We start from the raw sequence: 17,495 nt of genomic DNA on the forward strand, positions 1-17,495 counted from the left end.
TAAAATGAATTCAGTACAGAGCTCTGCTTGCTGAACAACTGAATAAATACAAGTAATGGCTGAGAAACCTGAAAAACAAAAAAGCATAGCTTGGCAAAAGCCTGTAGTGCTAAAGTCTGGGATAGTATGAGTATGTATTTCTGTTATTTCCCTAGGCAGGGAGGATATGAAACGCTATTAGTGATACAAAGAAAAATTAAACTGGGAAGCACTGAAGGAGCCCATAGGACATCTACAGTGAGGTTAAATGTCCTCAGAAGAAAAGAGTAGCCACTAGAGTATAGGCAGCAGAGTGATCTAGCTGCTGAAAAGCAAAAGACTGTGTAAGAGAAGACCATTGCTTCTTTCTGTGTGTGTTTTTTTTTTTTAAAGATTTTATTTATTTATTCATAAGAGACACAGAGAGAGAGAGAGAGGCAGAGAGACACAGGAGAGGGAGAAACAGGCTCCATGCAGGGAGCCCAACCTGGGACTCGATCCCGGGTCTCCAGGATCATGCTCTGGGCTGAAGGCGGCGCTAATCCACTACTGAGCCACCTGGGCTGCCCCATTGCTTATTTTTCTAATGATAGTTTCTGTAGAATGACTAAAATAAAAATAGGTTATACAGGGTTTTAAGCAACAGTCGCAGGTAAAAAATAAGAAAGTAACAAGAATTTGTTATGACTAGGTATTGAGCTAGATGAAAGATCAACTAAGATTATTTTTTTGCAATGGGTAAGCTTTAAAGGCAATATAGACTTTAACACAGCAACAACAAAAGTTACTGAGTATTATCTATTATACTCCAGAGACTGCAAGTTAGCCCCTTCCCCTACTACCACCCCAGGCTGAGTCTGATGTTTGGCATGTAGGATTTTCAAAATCAGAAGATTCCACATAAAATTTTAGATTTCCAGCTTTTCTTTAAAAATCAAGGCTCTGACCCCCTATGTCCACATCTCCAGATAGCAACAATCTGTCGAATGTGCACTCAAGATCACCACATGCCCCACCACTCATCAAGTTTGGTCACATAGAGGCCCACCACGAGCTTTGAATATGTATCTACTACTTTATAAGAGCTCTGGTTGACATCATCTTTTTTTTTTTTTTTTTGACATCATCTCCATGATGTGAAATCCCTATGATGTAATCAGAGATTTTAATAATTTTCAAAGGAGACTCAGAAAGGCTTTCCCCAAGTTAAAATTCTAGTAAGTTGTAGAACTGAATTTCTAATCTAGCCTTATGATTCTGAAGTATAATTTCCCCTTCTGATCACTCTACTCTCAATATAATGCGAAGGTTCATAATTTGAACTCAAGTCACAATTCAATTAAAAACAACAAAATCCTTTAAAGTACCTCATGATAAAATCTAAATCTATTTAGAATCTGAAATCATAATTTATGGTTAGACATATACTCATATACCCAAAGACTGTCTATCTGTGCCTATATGACTGTGCCTATATCTATTTCTATACCTATATAAACTCACATGTGTAAAAAAATTTAGTTTTAAAAGTGGAAAAGCTATACTTTCACTTTATGAAAATATACTATGTTACTAAGTAAATGAAAACAAAATAAAAATCCTAACGTTACAAAAATGTGAGGAATCATATTAAAAACTCACCCAATAAATTAATGCCATCATTTACAATGAGCTGTCCATGACGCAGGTAGTTCAAAATGGGTTCAAAGTACTCAGGACTTCGGTCAATTAAGAAAGCTCCTCTATGATCTTGCTTATTTCCCCAGACACCTGTGTCACCATTACAGCGAAGAGAACCCCCCATAAATGAAAAACAAAGTTAGAAATTTAGGAAGAAAAATTGTATAACATACTAGTTTTTTGCTCATGTAAAAATTATTGATATCATTAAAAAGTACAGGACAAGAGTTAAGTCAATATAACTACAAACAGGTTACACAAAATGTGAAAACAATGTGTTGCACTCACCTTTGTCCTTAAACATGTGGGCCAGCATACTGTCAGGTTCTTTATTCACTAAAGTGCTCCTAAGAATTCAGGGAAAAAAATTGATTTCTCCATTTGTCTTTATAAACAAACATATTTAAGTCAAGAGTATACTCGATCCCAGCTGCTCTCTCAAAAAGATGCATGCTATAACCTGGTAGGAGTGACGCTGGGAAACAAAAACGTGCAATAAGTTGCCATTTATCAAAATCCCTTCTAATCTGGCACTTCCTTTGATTCAAATATTGTTTTACATTCCTTTAACTTAAATGCTAATCTAACCTTCTAGCAAGCTATATCACAATATGCTGACCTAAACTTACATTGTTCTTATCTTTAACATAAGCAGTTGTAGTTGCTACAAATTTCAGTACCATTAATTTTTACTTGCGTTGCACGTCTATTACCTGACATCTAAAAAACATGTTCTAAAACCTTAAAGTACTTATGCTGATACTTATACTGATACTTATACTGATACTTATCAAGCATGTTCATGCTTTTTGTGCTTTCTCTGGAATGACCTGTTAATCATTTTTCTACTCTTTAAAAAAACTTTCTAAAAAATGGTTCAAGATCAGACAGTTCATTTAAGCAGTACTGGAGTATCTTCCAAGGGAATTGGCAAAACTGAAGGAAATAACAAATACTACGTAGTGCCCCTAACACACACATGTGCCCACTCTCACATGCACCTACCGTGTAGTTGTAAAGTACCGCCCTCCAACATTTAATGTCAGCCAGTCTGTGTGAGATCCTGACAACCCTTCAGGTAGTTTAGAATCTGTCTGAGGATCTAGAAATGATATGTAGAAAATAATAAAGAAATTAAGATTAGAGAATTGGGGAAGATGGCAATAAGCATAATTTTTTACACTTAAAAACACACATAAAAGTATACCAGAGCTACTAGAGACCAATTGATAGCATTTAAAACAACACTGATAAGGCATTCCTACCAACACTGACGGGCAGAAGAGCAACGTGGTATAAGCATCTTTGAAGGAAGAAGCTGAGAGAAACAACAGAGTATATGATGAACCTAAGAATCCCAAAGTATTTCATGCTCACTTCAAAGCTCAGAAAGTATATTTGAGAACAGGAGACTGAAAGTGGAAGGGGTATGTCCACTCCAATGGTGGGTGATGCAAGCAGTTTGCAGTAAGATCTTGGAAAAGCTAGACATGAACTCTCAAAACCCACCAGCCAAAACTCCCTTCCAGGACCAATACCAAGGATAAGATGTTGGAAAAAGAACCCAAGTTGAACAGAACAAAGACAACAAAGACAAAAGAAAAAGGAGTCCAGATAAAAGTTAAAAAGGTCTAACACAATTGGAATATAGCAAAAGGGGACTTCCATATTTAATAATTCACACAAATGACAGAAAAGGGAACTTTAGAGCTATGAAATTGGAAAACTTATCCTAAGTCAGCTCTCCCTTCTCAAGTTAAAGAAACTAATTTCACATTAAATGGGCAACTGCAAGAGAAAATCTCACACAAACATTTTAAATAAAGCAATGAAAATGTGCCAGAAAGAAATGCCCACAAAATAAAAACTATAATCAAATATTCCAAACACGCTAAAAGTAAATAATATAAAATATGAAAGAACATAACCCAGAATTACAAAATTCACAAATGAGGTGAGAGAACTCAAGAGAGAACTAAAACTACAATGAAAACTCCATTCAGAAATGAAGACCAAACTATAAGAACACAGGAGAGAATAAACAGGTAACACCTTAAGGGAAAGAAACAATGAAAAAGAGGAAAGCTTGAAAAAATCAGTAAGAAATGAAGGAAGAGATGAGAACGATTTCAGAGAAGATTTCTAATACAGAAAACAAGCGTAGAAGATCCAACATACAAACAATAGGACTGAAAGGAGAAAATGAAAATAAGGGGACAAAATAAATGCGTAATTTAAAGTTCAAGAAAACTTCCTGAAATTAAAAGACTTGCCAAGTACATATTGACAGGGTCCACCAGGTATCAGATAGAATCAGCCCAGAACACCCAAGAAGAGTCTACTAAAACTACTGTTTTAAAAAAGAGGGCAGGGGACACCTAGGTGGCTTAGTGATTGAGCGTCTGCCTTCAGCTCAGGTCATGATCCCAAGCTCCTGGGATCCAGTTCTGCGATGGGCTCCCTGCAGGGAGCCCGCATCTCCCTCTACCTGTGTCCCTGCCCCCCTCTCTCTCTCTGTCTCTCATTAATAAATAAATATTTAAAGTAAATAAAAAAGAGAGTAATCCTTTGAGTGACCTAGGAAAAATAATCATTATGAATGATCAGATTGTTTGGACATGGACATTTTATGCCAAAATAAGATGGAGTACAACATATTAAAGAGATTTAAAAAAGAAAATATGAACCAAGAATTTTAACAGCTTGAGGAATAACTGATACACAATAAACCATACATCATTAAAGTTTGCAATTTGTTCAGTTTTGACTGAACTTGTTCAGATTTTATATCTAGCCAAACTGATTTTCAAGTATAGAAACCACAAACTGTTATTAACGTGTGAATTGTCAGAGAACATTGTTCTCAGAAGTTCTTTGTAAAGAATCTACTAGAGAAAAATTTTCCGACAACCACTGGTGGCGTCAACACAGGGACTGAGGGTATTAAATACACCTGAAAGAGTAAAGCTAAGTGACAGTTTAAAGAGAGAATATAGAGAATATAATATATAATACCTATATAAGCTGATAACATAGAAACAATACCATTATTTTTTAAGTAAGGGAAGAAAGGAATGAGCATATGCAAAAAATGTTTAACTGTCTTTGGCAATCATCTCGGTACTGCCAAGTACTGGAATTGTTACTGACACTTTTATGTGTGTCTTGTGTGGGAGGATGTAATGAATACTTATGTGACATAATTCTCTCATTCCCTATGACCCCGAAAATCAGAATTATTGATGTGGAAGAAAGGAGACATAGGTGTAAGACAGAAAAAGTTAAATAATAAAAGTTAAATAAAATCAGTTACAATCCTGATTATAAACCAAAGTATGAGTATGAACCCATGAGCTATTTTACCTATAATTATATAAAACTTATTATCATATAATTTACATTACACATAAATTTCATCTCTAGCTAGCTATGTATTTCCAACTCCTTCCACCAAAAAGCCTAGTAAAAATAATGAACCCAGTAGCAATGAGCCTGTCTGGCATCCAGACTGTTTTGAAATGATATTTCCTACTAAAAGAAATTAAGGCTTCTTGGAAAAAACATTGATCTGGGTCTGCAACAGGAGAAGTATAAGATGAACACCCTGTTATTCCAGACAGTAAGGTAAGGAAGCTAAGACCCATGGGGTTGTATCAAAAGGAGTTGAAGAGGTTTCGACCAGACAAATGTAAAATAATATAGGATCAATAAACACAGAGCATGAAAACATATCAAATATTTTTAAATCCAAGCATTCATAACAATAAAAAAACATGAATTACTTTTTATTTTGTATGTGTGCACCAAACCAATTAAGTGACCACTGCCTGCTAACTACTCTGTTAAGCTAATGGATAAAAGATGTGGAAAAATTTGTGCTCATTGTTTTAAGGTAAGAGCATGTACTTCTAAGTTGGCAACTACTCATGTGATGATCTTGAGACCTCCCTCCTCTCTCCAAATACAGTAACTGTGATGGCTTACACAAATTATTAAATATTCAAGGTCAGGCTGTATGGAGCTAAATATATCAAATACTCATTAAAGAACAGGGATGTTATCTAAGCCTTATGTTTTCCTTTGAGATACAGAATTGTATAAACTTTCTTCCAAATCAAAAGATACCATATGTGTCCTTGTATGTGGTTGATACCAAGTCATTTCGACTGATTTGATCTGACCACTGTGAATGACTGTCAAACGCTAACTTGTGCAAGCACTACACACTTAAAAATCTGTAACCTAACACCTACAAGGAGAAAATATCAACACAAAAGTTGTAGTTTCCACAATCGGAATGACCTTATCATGTCATCTCTGATGAACGTGTGCGCTTCCAGAGCATTTTAAAAGCAAGTAAAAGATGAGGTATCCATACTAAAATATAATTCAAATTAAAACTTATATTTCGACACACATACCCAGTTTAGAATCAAAAAGGTATGACGATCTGAGTGCTGCCACAAGATCCTTGTCAATATTAAGCTTAGTAAGTGCATGTAAAATATTTGCCATTTTTTTCACTTTGGCAGATAAAATTGGCTTGTTAGGAAGTCACTTACCAATAAATGGTTCTCCTTCACACACAAACAAAACATCATCATCCCTGGGGAAATCAAAATTTAAAAGCCACCATCAAAATCCAGAAATCACATTAATTATCAGTTGACTAGAGGAGCTATACTTTAGAATTATGTAGAAGACAGATTTTGCTATTAATCTATATTGCAAAGACATTGACTAAGTGTCCAGTGCTTTGCTTAACTTCTTAACTGTCTTTGGATTTAAATTTAAGTAAGATCTTGTATATGGAAGAACTTTTAAAATGGAAAATACAAAACAAAACCCACTATGCAAATTATGTGAATTCCACCTTTGTTTTTTTTTTTTTTTTAAGATTTCATTCATTTATTCATGAGAGACACACAGAGAGAGGCTGAGACACAGGCAGAGGGAGAAGCAGGCTCCATGTAGGGAGCCCGATGTGGGACTTGATCCCAGGACCCCAGGATGACGCCCTAGGCCGAAGGCAGGTGCTAAATCGCTGAGCTACCCAGGGATCCCCTAAATTCCACTTTCTTATCAATTGAGGAATGTACTCTTACACTCAAGGGATAGGATTAAAGCCATAGCCAACTCTTCTTTTTATACTTTAATTCTGTAACCCTTAATAAATTATTGGGATTTTCTTCTAAATTATCAGCTGCTCTGTGCTTTGGAAATAAAAATACATTTTCATGTTACATCTAGGAAGAATATAATTCCAAGTATAACTTTGTTATAAAAACTCTCTAGGAAAAAACAAAAAACAAAAACCAAACTCACTAGGGACACCTGGGTGGCTCAGTGGTTGGGTGCCTGCCTTTGGCTGAGGGCATGATCCTGGGATCCAGGATCAAGTCCCACATCAGGCTCCTTGAGGGGAACCTGCTTTTCCCTCTGCCTGTGTCTCTACCTCTCTCTGTGTCTCTCATGAATAAATAAATCTTAAACAAAACAAAACAAACACCCACCACACGCTCAAAGGTCAAATGATTGCATGTAATCCAAAATTCTACATTATCAGTGTATATTTTCCTCCCCTACCTCAACATATCTCACCATTAGTGTAAATAAACGATCAGAGATTATACTGTGAGCCACAAATTCTTAAACAGGGAGATATTTTCTAGTTCAGAAGGCTTCACTTCCGACCTATGTTGTAGAAACTTTTATTTCCTATAAGGCCTCAGGAATACACTGAATGTTTCATAGAGGTAGTGTCTGGGTTAAGGAGAAATTTGGCTTGATGCAAAGCATCCAACAAGACTTAAATATCCATCGAAAGGAAAAGAAGCTGGGAGACAGATGCTGAAAAGCTAAGTTATTCTAATTGATTAGGATTTTAAAGCTGCATCTTTTAAGTCTGTAATCTCTTCTACTTGCTCACTATGCCAATTAACTTTTTAAGACTAGTATGAACATTTGTTTTCTTCTCTTAACATAAATCAACTACTAAACTGTATGACCCTGGTAAAACATTGAAATTCTCAGGTGTTTAGTTTTCTCATTTATAAAATGAAGAGATTAGAAATGATTACCTTCAAAAGCAGTATATAATGTTGAAAGGTCATTCTGACCTGAGTTTATTTATTTTTTTTATTTATTTATGATAGTCACAGAGAGAGAGAGAGAGAGGCAGAGACACAGGCAGAGGGAGAAGCAGGCTCCATGCACTGGGAGCCTGATGTGGGATTTGATCCCGGGTCTCCAGGATCGCGCCCTGGGCCAAAGGCAGGCGCCAAACCTCTGCGCCACCCAGGGATCCCCCTGACCTGAGTTTAAACAAAAACTAAGCTCTGTATTAGTTTTGTATTAGCTATTGTAGTTTTGTATTAGCTATTACAATTTAGCACATCATTGTCTTCATATCATCAATTTAAAAAACCTCATGCTGGGGATCCCTGGGTGGCTCAGCGGTTTAGGGCCTGCCTTCGGCCCAGGGCATGATTCTGGAGTCCCAAGATCAAGTCCCACATTGGGCTCCCTGCATGGAGCCTGCTTCTCCCTCTGCCCCGTGTCTCTACCTCTCTCTCTCTGTGTGTGTGTCTCATGAATAAATAAAATCTTAAAAAAAAAATAAGAAAAAACCCCAGGCCTCCCCAATTAAATGAGGTGACTTTGGCAAAGCCAATACAACACAACTGGCAGAGTCAGCACTTAGTGTTCCCTTCCCATCTTCTTTCTTAAGCCTCTTCTTGCTCCAAAATTCTATGATCCTATGAGGATGGAATGAGGTGAACAAACAGTTGTTTTAAAGAGATATATCTGCCTGGGATATTTAAAAAACAAAACCAAAACCCAATAAACAGAAAACCACTACTGTGGTGGATCACTGGTGAGTTAACCCTACTTAAAGCTCTACCTTACTTAGCAAGTTTTCACCAAAGTAGGTCATTGTGAGATTTATTAAATTCACAGCATTCTTAGGGAATGAATTGAACAATAAGCAGTAACATATAAAAATTAAAGAGATCAGTCATATTTCTAACATTAAAAAACGTATGTCTTCAGAATCAGAAATTCCAGAGGTTCTAGGCATCTGGATTTTGAAACATATCAATTGGATATTAGCTAAATCCAAATTATAAGCCAGTGGGAAAAGAGGTAGAAAAGATGCGGTGAAATTAATACCTGGAAAACACTTGGCAAATTGGTCATGTGACAAATTGATTTTTGGTGAACTGGCTTTGTGTCAATTAGTCATTTAGTAAATTAGCCTGCCTCTCTGTGAAGACTATTTTTTGTAAGAAGTAGAGAAGAATCAACATTTTAAATTTATCTTACAAAAGCACATGTTCAGAGGCAAGCAAATCATGAATTAATGTATGTACATCAATTTTGTAAACCAAAATAAGTTATGCACTTCCACAGCATTTTAAAGGCATGTCTCATCCCAAATTGCATGTCTTATTAGATCCATCTCTAATAACATAAAGAAAAAATTCCTTATAGCCATGTATGAAATATGCAGAAAGACTATCAGAATATTGGAATGTACTATGGATTTTCTATCTTATAGAGTAAGTTCAAATTATTTAAATTCCAAAGAGCAAATTTTAGGCAATCTTTTGCCAAAATTCTATATTCTTACCAATAATTAAACTACTACTTAAGGGAAACAGCAGAGCACCAAGATGTTGAGGGGACACTGTAGACAGCTTATAAAAAGGTGAAGGTTACCTGATCAAAGCAATATCATCAATCAGTCCACCTTTCCCATTATACACACTGGTGGCTTTTATGCCGAGTTTACTGCTGGCCACAGAAAGCAAATCAGATAAAGTTCCATATACAGCGACCACCTGTGAACACACCAGATTAACAACTTACATAATGAATTCATTATTTACAAATTATAAACCGCCACACTACAAACAAAACTAAAAATGAGACTATCAAATAAAAGGAGATTTTGAGAGGTTTTTATATCTAATATTGCTGAAATCCAGAACTAGAGTATAAGAAATGATCTCTGCACAAAAATAATCTACGGTCTTATATGTGTTAAATAATGCTCCAGTTCCAAAGACAGACCCACACCGGAATGCAGATTCTGACATTCTTCTAGCTGTGGACAAGATAAATTAACCTCTTTATGCTTCTGTTGCTTTAACCAGAAACCAGTAAGAGTCGCACCTACATCAGGTCATGAGGATGAAAGGAGTTAATGCATGGTAAGAGCTTAACAAAGCTTCTGAGACCTATTAAGTCTTTACAATGTTGCTTTTGTGTTATTCCTTTGTTATAGGATGCCTTACTTTAAAAACAGGAATGATTTACTGTTTATGATAACATTTACTACATCAGCTACCACATGAAAGGTAAGAACTTCCCACTTCACTTAATTCTTCTGTAATTACCTATATTATAAAAGCCAGATTTTAGCTAACATTCTAAATACAGCAAACAGCTGAGATGCAGTGAATTGCTCTCTCCTGCTTTATATCAGGCACAGTCTGATACATGTATAAGCAATGCAAATGCTCAGGTAGGGGGCTGAGAATCTCTACATGTAGTTAAGTTTCTTTTCGCTCCAGTATAATTTTAACTATGGGTTCCCGGTGGCCCGGTGGCTGAGTTGTATAGTTGTGCTATTATCAGTTAGGCTCTCTAAGAATTATGAATAAAATGTAGATGAGGGGCTGAACATGAAGAATGAACAGCCAGTCGACCTTCCACAGGATACTGGATCAAGGTGCCATATGAAATAAAAAAAAAACAAGGCTGAATCTTTGTTTACCAGTGACTAGAGTTTAGTAGACTTCGAATTTTTTTAGTTAAATAAATGAAATGAAGAGCAGAGTATGAAGGGAATTGTTTGCTAATATAGAAGTGTGCAAGAGTACTTATATTCCAATTGTTTTCTCTTGGACCATAAGGATAAAAGGACAGATACATATTGCAAGCTGGGGAGTTCTAGGGAAGGGTGATAGGCAAGCACAATTTAAAGGGAAGTAGGTGGATTAAAAGTCAGATACAATCCAAGTATCCTTAAACAGATGAGTGGATAAGCAAAATGTGGTACATACACACAATGGAATATTATTCAGCTATTAAAAGGAATGAAATTCTCATACAAGCTACAACATAGATGAATATTGAATCCATATGCTAAGTAAAATAAGACAGGTACATTAAAAGGGCAAATATGTGATCCCACTTATATGATATAGGCAAATCATAGAGGCAGAAAGTAGAATAAAGATAATCAGGGTGAAGGGTGAACTGCAAAGTCATTGCTTAATGGGTAGTTTATATTTGGTATGATAAAGTTTTGGAAGTAGTGGTGAGGCTACACCGTAAATGTACTTAATGCCAAAGAATTGTATGCTTAAAAACGGCTACAATGGTAACTTTTTGTATATCTTGCCGTGGTAAAAAATAATAATGCAAAGCACTAGGCACAGTGTCTTGACACAGCAAACATGCCATAAGTAACTGAAACCTGAATAAAATGTGTCTTCTATATTTCCTATCATTTTTTCACCTCTGTAATAGAGCCTGGAATTCTGTTACTGCAGATACACGTTCCTGGGAGAAAAGGAAGAGAGAATACATAAGGCTTTATGTACAAGCAAACCCACTTGTGCTAAGGGAGAGGGTATGGAGAGAAAACAGAAAAGAATCAAATGCATAGAAACACAAGAGACTGACCAAAGCAAATGCAGATTGACTTTTGTAGCCTGGAAATAACCCAGGGAGGGTAAGAAAATCCTTTCCCACATCAGCATTCTTGTGATAGTTTATTATATATATATATATATAATATATCTATTATATAAGAATTTTCTAAGTGACTTTTGCTTCTTATATTTCTTTACATGGCTTTAGTTGGCCTGACATCATCCCCTCCTTGCCAAAACATCAACTTTCTCCCATTTTTTTTTTAACTTTTCTCTCTCAACCAGCCATATCCTAAAATGGATGAAAATTTAATGTATCTGTGTTATGCAATTGATACTTTCTTTTAAATTAAATAATCAAAGGGTCATCAATTACAGAAAACAGTGAACTTATTGCAAAAAATCTTACAGTTCTGTAAATTTGAAAATTGCCCTTAAGTTGGGCCAACATACTTGACATCTAGGGGCAGTCTTGGCATTTGTTTTTTTATCTAGATCACTTTAGCTTTACTCTCTCAAGCACATTAACAAATAAGATGGGATTATATTGCAAAAATAAAATTCAAAATGTCTTTCATGTAAACAGAACCAGAATATCTGATTTAAAAATAGATATATCTCATTTAAAAATAGATATATACCAACATAAAAGATGTGATAGGCCTCGAAAAGATTTTAAGTTGGTAAGAAAGTCTCTAATAGACTGCCTTATATATCCTTCTTTATGTATCAACTCTGTTGGGGATAAAGCAGCAATGGAAATCTTGTAAATCGTGCATACGAGGTTTAATTGTTATATGTTAAGCTCATTTTAGACCTCAAAGAGGCCAATCATTTGTAAAATGGTCATGCTAAGAAAGGCTATTTGCTTTATGTGTGGTATGCCCCCCAGGGTGGACCTGGGGTTCCCACATCACTGTGATTACCCAATTTAATAAAGGAGGCACTATACTTAGAACGGAAGCATTCTATAGAGTAAATTGAGAAATGCCTCTAGTCAAGTTAATGACCATCATAATATACTACTATTAATCCTTTCTAAAGTTCAGACCCCAAGACAAGTGAAGACCATCAGTCAAATGGGACAGTAAATGTTTTACCATGTCTAAGAGGACAGATTAATTTAGTGAGTTTTAATTTGCCTTTAAACACCATTTTCAAATTTAAAAATTAAAACCCACACACATAGTATCTAAAGCATTTTTTCTTACATGCCCATGTTATCTGTTACCTAATACACTATCAATAAATACTTACTCAATTTATGCAGGCGGATTTACCCAACCAAACTACCAATCATAATTACTAAACACAGAATTCAATTTACTCTACCTACACTTTTAGTTTAACACATTTAAAATTGGGTGGGTGTTTTTTCTGGTGCAGGGTTTAAATTCCAGTTAATAGTTTAATATTAGTTTCAAGTGTACAATATAGTGATTCAACACTTGCACACAACACTGGCTACTCATCACAGGTGCACCCCATAATCCCCATCACCTATTTAACCCATCCTCCCTCTCATCTGGCAAACCATCAGTTTATTTTCTATAGTTAAGAGTTTGTTTCTTGGCTTCTCTCCCCCGCCCCACACTTTTGCTCTTTATTTTCTTAAATTCCACATATTTTTCAATTATTTTGTTCCTAAAAAAGATAACAACTAAACTCTAAGCTAAGAAGGCAAATATTAAAATAATAAATATTAAAAAGTTTGACAATATCAAGTGCTGAAGAGGATGTGGATCAGTGGCAAGGTTTATGCAATGCTAGTGGGATATAAATTACTGCAATGCCTCCAAAAACAACTTGACATTATAAAAAATTAAACATTAATGTACCCTAACACCCAATACACTGGACTCTCGAATAATGCAGGCTTTTGGGTGCCAACTCCCTCTCCCTTGAATAGTCAAAAATCCGCATATAATTTTTGACTCTTCAAACACTTAATAGCCTACTGTTAACCAGAAGCCTTACCAATAATATAAACAACTAATATATATTTTGTATGTTATTCTATTTTTACAATAAAGTATGCTAAAGAAAATACATTCATAGGGCTATAGTGTATTTATTGAAAAAGAAAATCTACACATAGTGGACCAATGTAGTTCAAATCCATGTTGTTCAAAGTGAACTGTTAGTACAACTTACATATATATTCATCAAAGCATTGGTTCTGAGAAATTTGGTCCCTAGACTGGCAGCGTTAGGATCACCCAGAAATATGTTAGAAATTCAAATTCTTAGCCCCATCCCAAATCTACCCAATCTGAAGCTCTGGGGATATAGCCCAGCAATGTGGTTTCTCAATTCCTCCAGCTGTTCCCAATGCATGCTAAAGTTTGCAATCCACTGCCCTAGAAAAATGCTTGCATGTGTGTACCAGGATAAGTACACAGGAACAGTCATAGCAACACTGTCAATTTAATAGCAAAATACAGAGAAACAACCCAAGTGTCCACTGACAGGAAGATAGATAAAATGGGATAGTACTTGTATACAATAAACTATTACAAAGCAGTGAAAAAAATTAAAGTATATAGAACATTATGGATGTAACCTTAGAAATATATTGAATGAAAAATATAAGTCCAAAAAGATTATATATGACACCAATTTAGGATATATCCCAAAGATGACAAAACAATATATAGGTTAGTTATACATATATATGTGGCCAAACTATTAAAGAAACATGGCAAAGAGGGATGCCTGGGTGGCTCAGTTGGTTGGGTGTCTGCCTTGGCTCAGGTCATGATTCTGGAGTCCTGGGATGGAGCCTGGCATCAGGCCCCTCACTCAGTGGGGAGTCTGCTTCTCCTTCTTCCTCTACCTCTCCCTCTTTCCCAAATAAAACCTTAAAAAAAAAAAAAAAAAGAACCATGGCAAAGAAAACTACAGCATTCATGAAACTGGCTGATTTTATGGATAAGCAGGGGGATAGGAAAGTGGACAAGAACATTAAGTTTTGGTAATACACTTTTTCTTTCATTGTGTGGCCGGTTTACTGATACTTGGTATATTATTTTCCTCTTAATTTTTATATGTTTTAATATTCTTTATATGTATCAAATATGTTTTTTAAATGTTTAAAGTTGAAAAGCAAAGTTCCTATTAATGTTTAGGTTTCAATAGGAAAAGATTGCATAGATTTTACTTTTCTTCAACTTAATGGATTCAAATCTGGATACTTAACACCAACAACGTATTTCTGACCTAATATCAAAGCCAGAAGAAAATAATTATGTCCTGGGCAAAGAGTGTAAACATCAGTACAGAATTTTATTTCACATTCCATTATGTCTGCCCTAAGTATGGCATGGTTCCTCATACAAAGATGGTACTAAATTTCAGTGTACAAAAGGTCTATGACTCGCACAGCCCACTGATAAATACTCTGAAGTTAAAAAAGGCAACTTCTATTCAAGATGTATAGAAATTTTGAATTGACATCAGGTTACTCAGAAGCCACTCACTACTGTCAGACGTCTGAGTCCTCATTTCAAATTCCTTAATGCTACTTACGGGAATATTAAAAAGAAAAAAATGAGAATTCTGAGGCATATGGAGAAATGATGAAAGGATACAACTGATTCTTTTGGAGCAACTAAAAAACCTAAAATTTGAAGATCCCAATTTTTTAGGATTATGGCCTTCAAATGTTTTAGACTGCGTACTCCATCAGTAAAACATTTTTGGGCATGTGCTCAAACATTTGTGTGTTTATTTACTCATTTATAAAGTTTATGCCACAATTAGAAAAAAAAATACAATTTCCCAAATGAGGACTTGTATCAATTTAGAATATGGAACTGGCCAGTAAAAATCCCCTATTTACCATTAAATTTAGTGAAATGCTGCTAAATATAAACTGATTTTAAACATTAAAAACAAACAAGAAAAGAAAATAAAAACATCTCAAGTTGTCTTCATCAGTTGGAAAATATTTTTAAACATCTTGCTACTTAGGATGACCTCATCTCACCATTGGCTAATGTTTCAAAGAACAATATGTACTTGGAGAGTAGCTTATTGTTAATAGTAGTTATTAAATAGGACTTCAAATAGTCTTCTTTAAAATTTGGCACTTTTGGGGGAAGCTGGGTGGCTCAGTCTGTTGAGTATCCAACTCTTGGTTTTGGCCCAGGTCATGATCTTAGGGTAGTGGGACTGAGCCCCAATTCCGGCTCCACACTCATTCCGGAGTCTGCTTGAAAGATTCTCTCCCTCTGTTCCTCCCCCACTTGTAATAAATAGGTAAATCTTAAAAAAAAAAAAAATGGTACTTTTTGATTTCTCAGATCCAGATATCCATTTCTTTTAAGTTTTAATTTTATTATTTTTTTAAAAAAATTTATTTGTTCATGAGAGAGACAGAGAGAGGGGGGCCAGGCAGAGATACAGGCAGAGGGAGAAGCAGGCTCCATGTGGGGAGCCTGATGTAGGACTTGATCCTGGGTCTCCAGGATCACACCCTGGGCTAAAGGCGGTGCTAAACCACTGAGCCACCCGGGCTGCCCTATTTTTTAATTTTTTAAAAAGATTTTGAGAGAGAGCAGGATCAGAGGGAGAGGGAGAAGCAGGCTCCCGGCTGAGCAGGGAGACCAATACATGGCTCTAACCCAGGGTCCTGGGGTCATGACCTAAGCTGAAGGCAGCAGGTTAGCTGACAGAGCCACCCAGGCACCCCCCATTTTTTTTTAAATCTCATAGTTTATATTTGGAGAAGTGGCAGCTCTGCCATTTTCTTACTGCTTACTTGTGTTCACATAACAGTCTTCAGTCTGCAGCTTCTTTGAAAGAATCTTTTAAAGCCACTTGGCATTTTGGTGAAGGTTAATTTAGTTAAAATTGGATAATTCAAATCTTAACATGCACTTGTATAATTCAGTAGGTCATAATTCAGAACCAACCAGTTAAGTAGTTTTCACATGTGAACAGACTCCCTTCTCTCAGTAGACCTGAGGCCACCTGACACATTGAGTAATTGAAAGCACTTGTGTCTTTATGGACTGAAAAACCACATTTTAAAATGATTTTAGATTTCTAAGTAAAAATATAAAAACTGTATTTCTTCTTAAAACTCTACTGGGTCCTCTTGCACACACTCTGTGGTGTATTATTGCACCATGGAAAGCACGGGTTTAGAAAATGCACAGCCCTCTCTACAACATCGAAGCATGCACTAGTTACACTTATGTTTATTCAGTATACAGAAAAGTCACGGAAAGCATATGATGTAGTTCCCTGCAGTATCTCTGTGTCTCTCCAAGCCCAGGCTTTATGGCCCAGTCTGGCAACCACTGAAGAAGCATTACAATAGGGAAACCTATTTGACAAAACGGATACTCATCTTTTGACCGAGAAGAAAAAATAGAAGCTTGGTCAAGAAGGAGATAATGGAAGCGACAGATATCCCAATATCAAACTCTAATGGTAGTGCTCTGTTTCAGCATGTTTTTCATGAACGTCATGTCATGATCACGCCAATTCTGGCTTAGTCATGTTATTTATACAAACATGTAACCTGTTATGTATTATTCTGGACTCTTTTGTCACACAAGAGTAATTATAGTACATATATATTTTTTAATCAGCTGGAAAGAGAGGAAAGGAAACAGAACTTTGGCATAGAGTATGTTTTCTGAGTAGTAAGGATTATAGTATAACTTGTTTTTACTATTATTGAATCATACTAGTAATTTTCCAACTTGGATTTTTTTTTTTTTTAAGATTTTATTTATTCATGAGAAACACAGAGAGAGAAACAGAGGCAGAGACATAGGCAGAGAGAGAAGCAGGACACATGCAGGGAGCCCGACATGGGACTTGATCCTGGGTCTCCAGGATCAGGCCCTGGGCTGAAGGCTGCGCTAAACCATTGAGCTACCAGGGCTGCCCCAGCTTGGATCTTCATATGATCTTTACTACTAGTATAAACATATTTATCTGTATTTACTTGAGATGTAATTTTCCCAATCTTTTGAGATTCCCTAGAAAATATTTTTAAAACAAGTACAACTTATTTTTTTTAAACAAGTACAATTTTATTTAAAAAAAAGGCTAACCTACCCTAGTCAAAACCAGATAACTTAAAAAAATATATATGGTAAGACTAACACAGCCAAGCTTTGAAAGAACAAAATTCAGTGGTTTCAGAGGAGAGTT

General features: G+C 35.8%; 1 protein-coding gene across 1 annotated transcript in view; it reads right to left on the reverse strand.

Annotated features, from left to right (window-relative positions):
* The window catches only part of KCTD9 (potassium channel tetramerization domain containing 9), a 38,242-nt gene that overhangs the window by 18,999 nt on the left and 1,748 nt on the right, over positions 1-17,495 (reverse strand). Inside the window, exons 2-6 of the mRNA XM_026007908.2 lie at positions 9,382-9,503; positions 6,222-6,265; positions 2,665-2,761; positions 1,948-2,006; positions 1,621-1,749 (exon numbers count right to left, since the gene is read on the reverse strand). Of these exons, the coding sequence (XP_025863693.1) occupies positions 1,621-1,749; positions 1,948-2,006; positions 2,665-2,761; positions 6,222-6,265; positions 9,382-9,503 (451 nt within the window). The remainder of the gene's footprint in view (positions 1-1,620; positions 1,750-1,947; positions 2,007-2,664; positions 2,762-6,221; positions 6,266-9,381; positions 9,504-17,495) is intronic.

Source organism: Vulpes vulpes, chromosome 9, assembly GCF_048418805.1.
Source record: "Vulpes vulpes isolate BD-2025 chromosome 9, VulVul3, whole genome shotgun sequence".
In the NCBI taxonomy this organism is placed as follows: Eukaryota; Metazoa; Chordata; class Mammalia; order Carnivora; family Canidae; genus Vulpes; species Vulpes vulpes.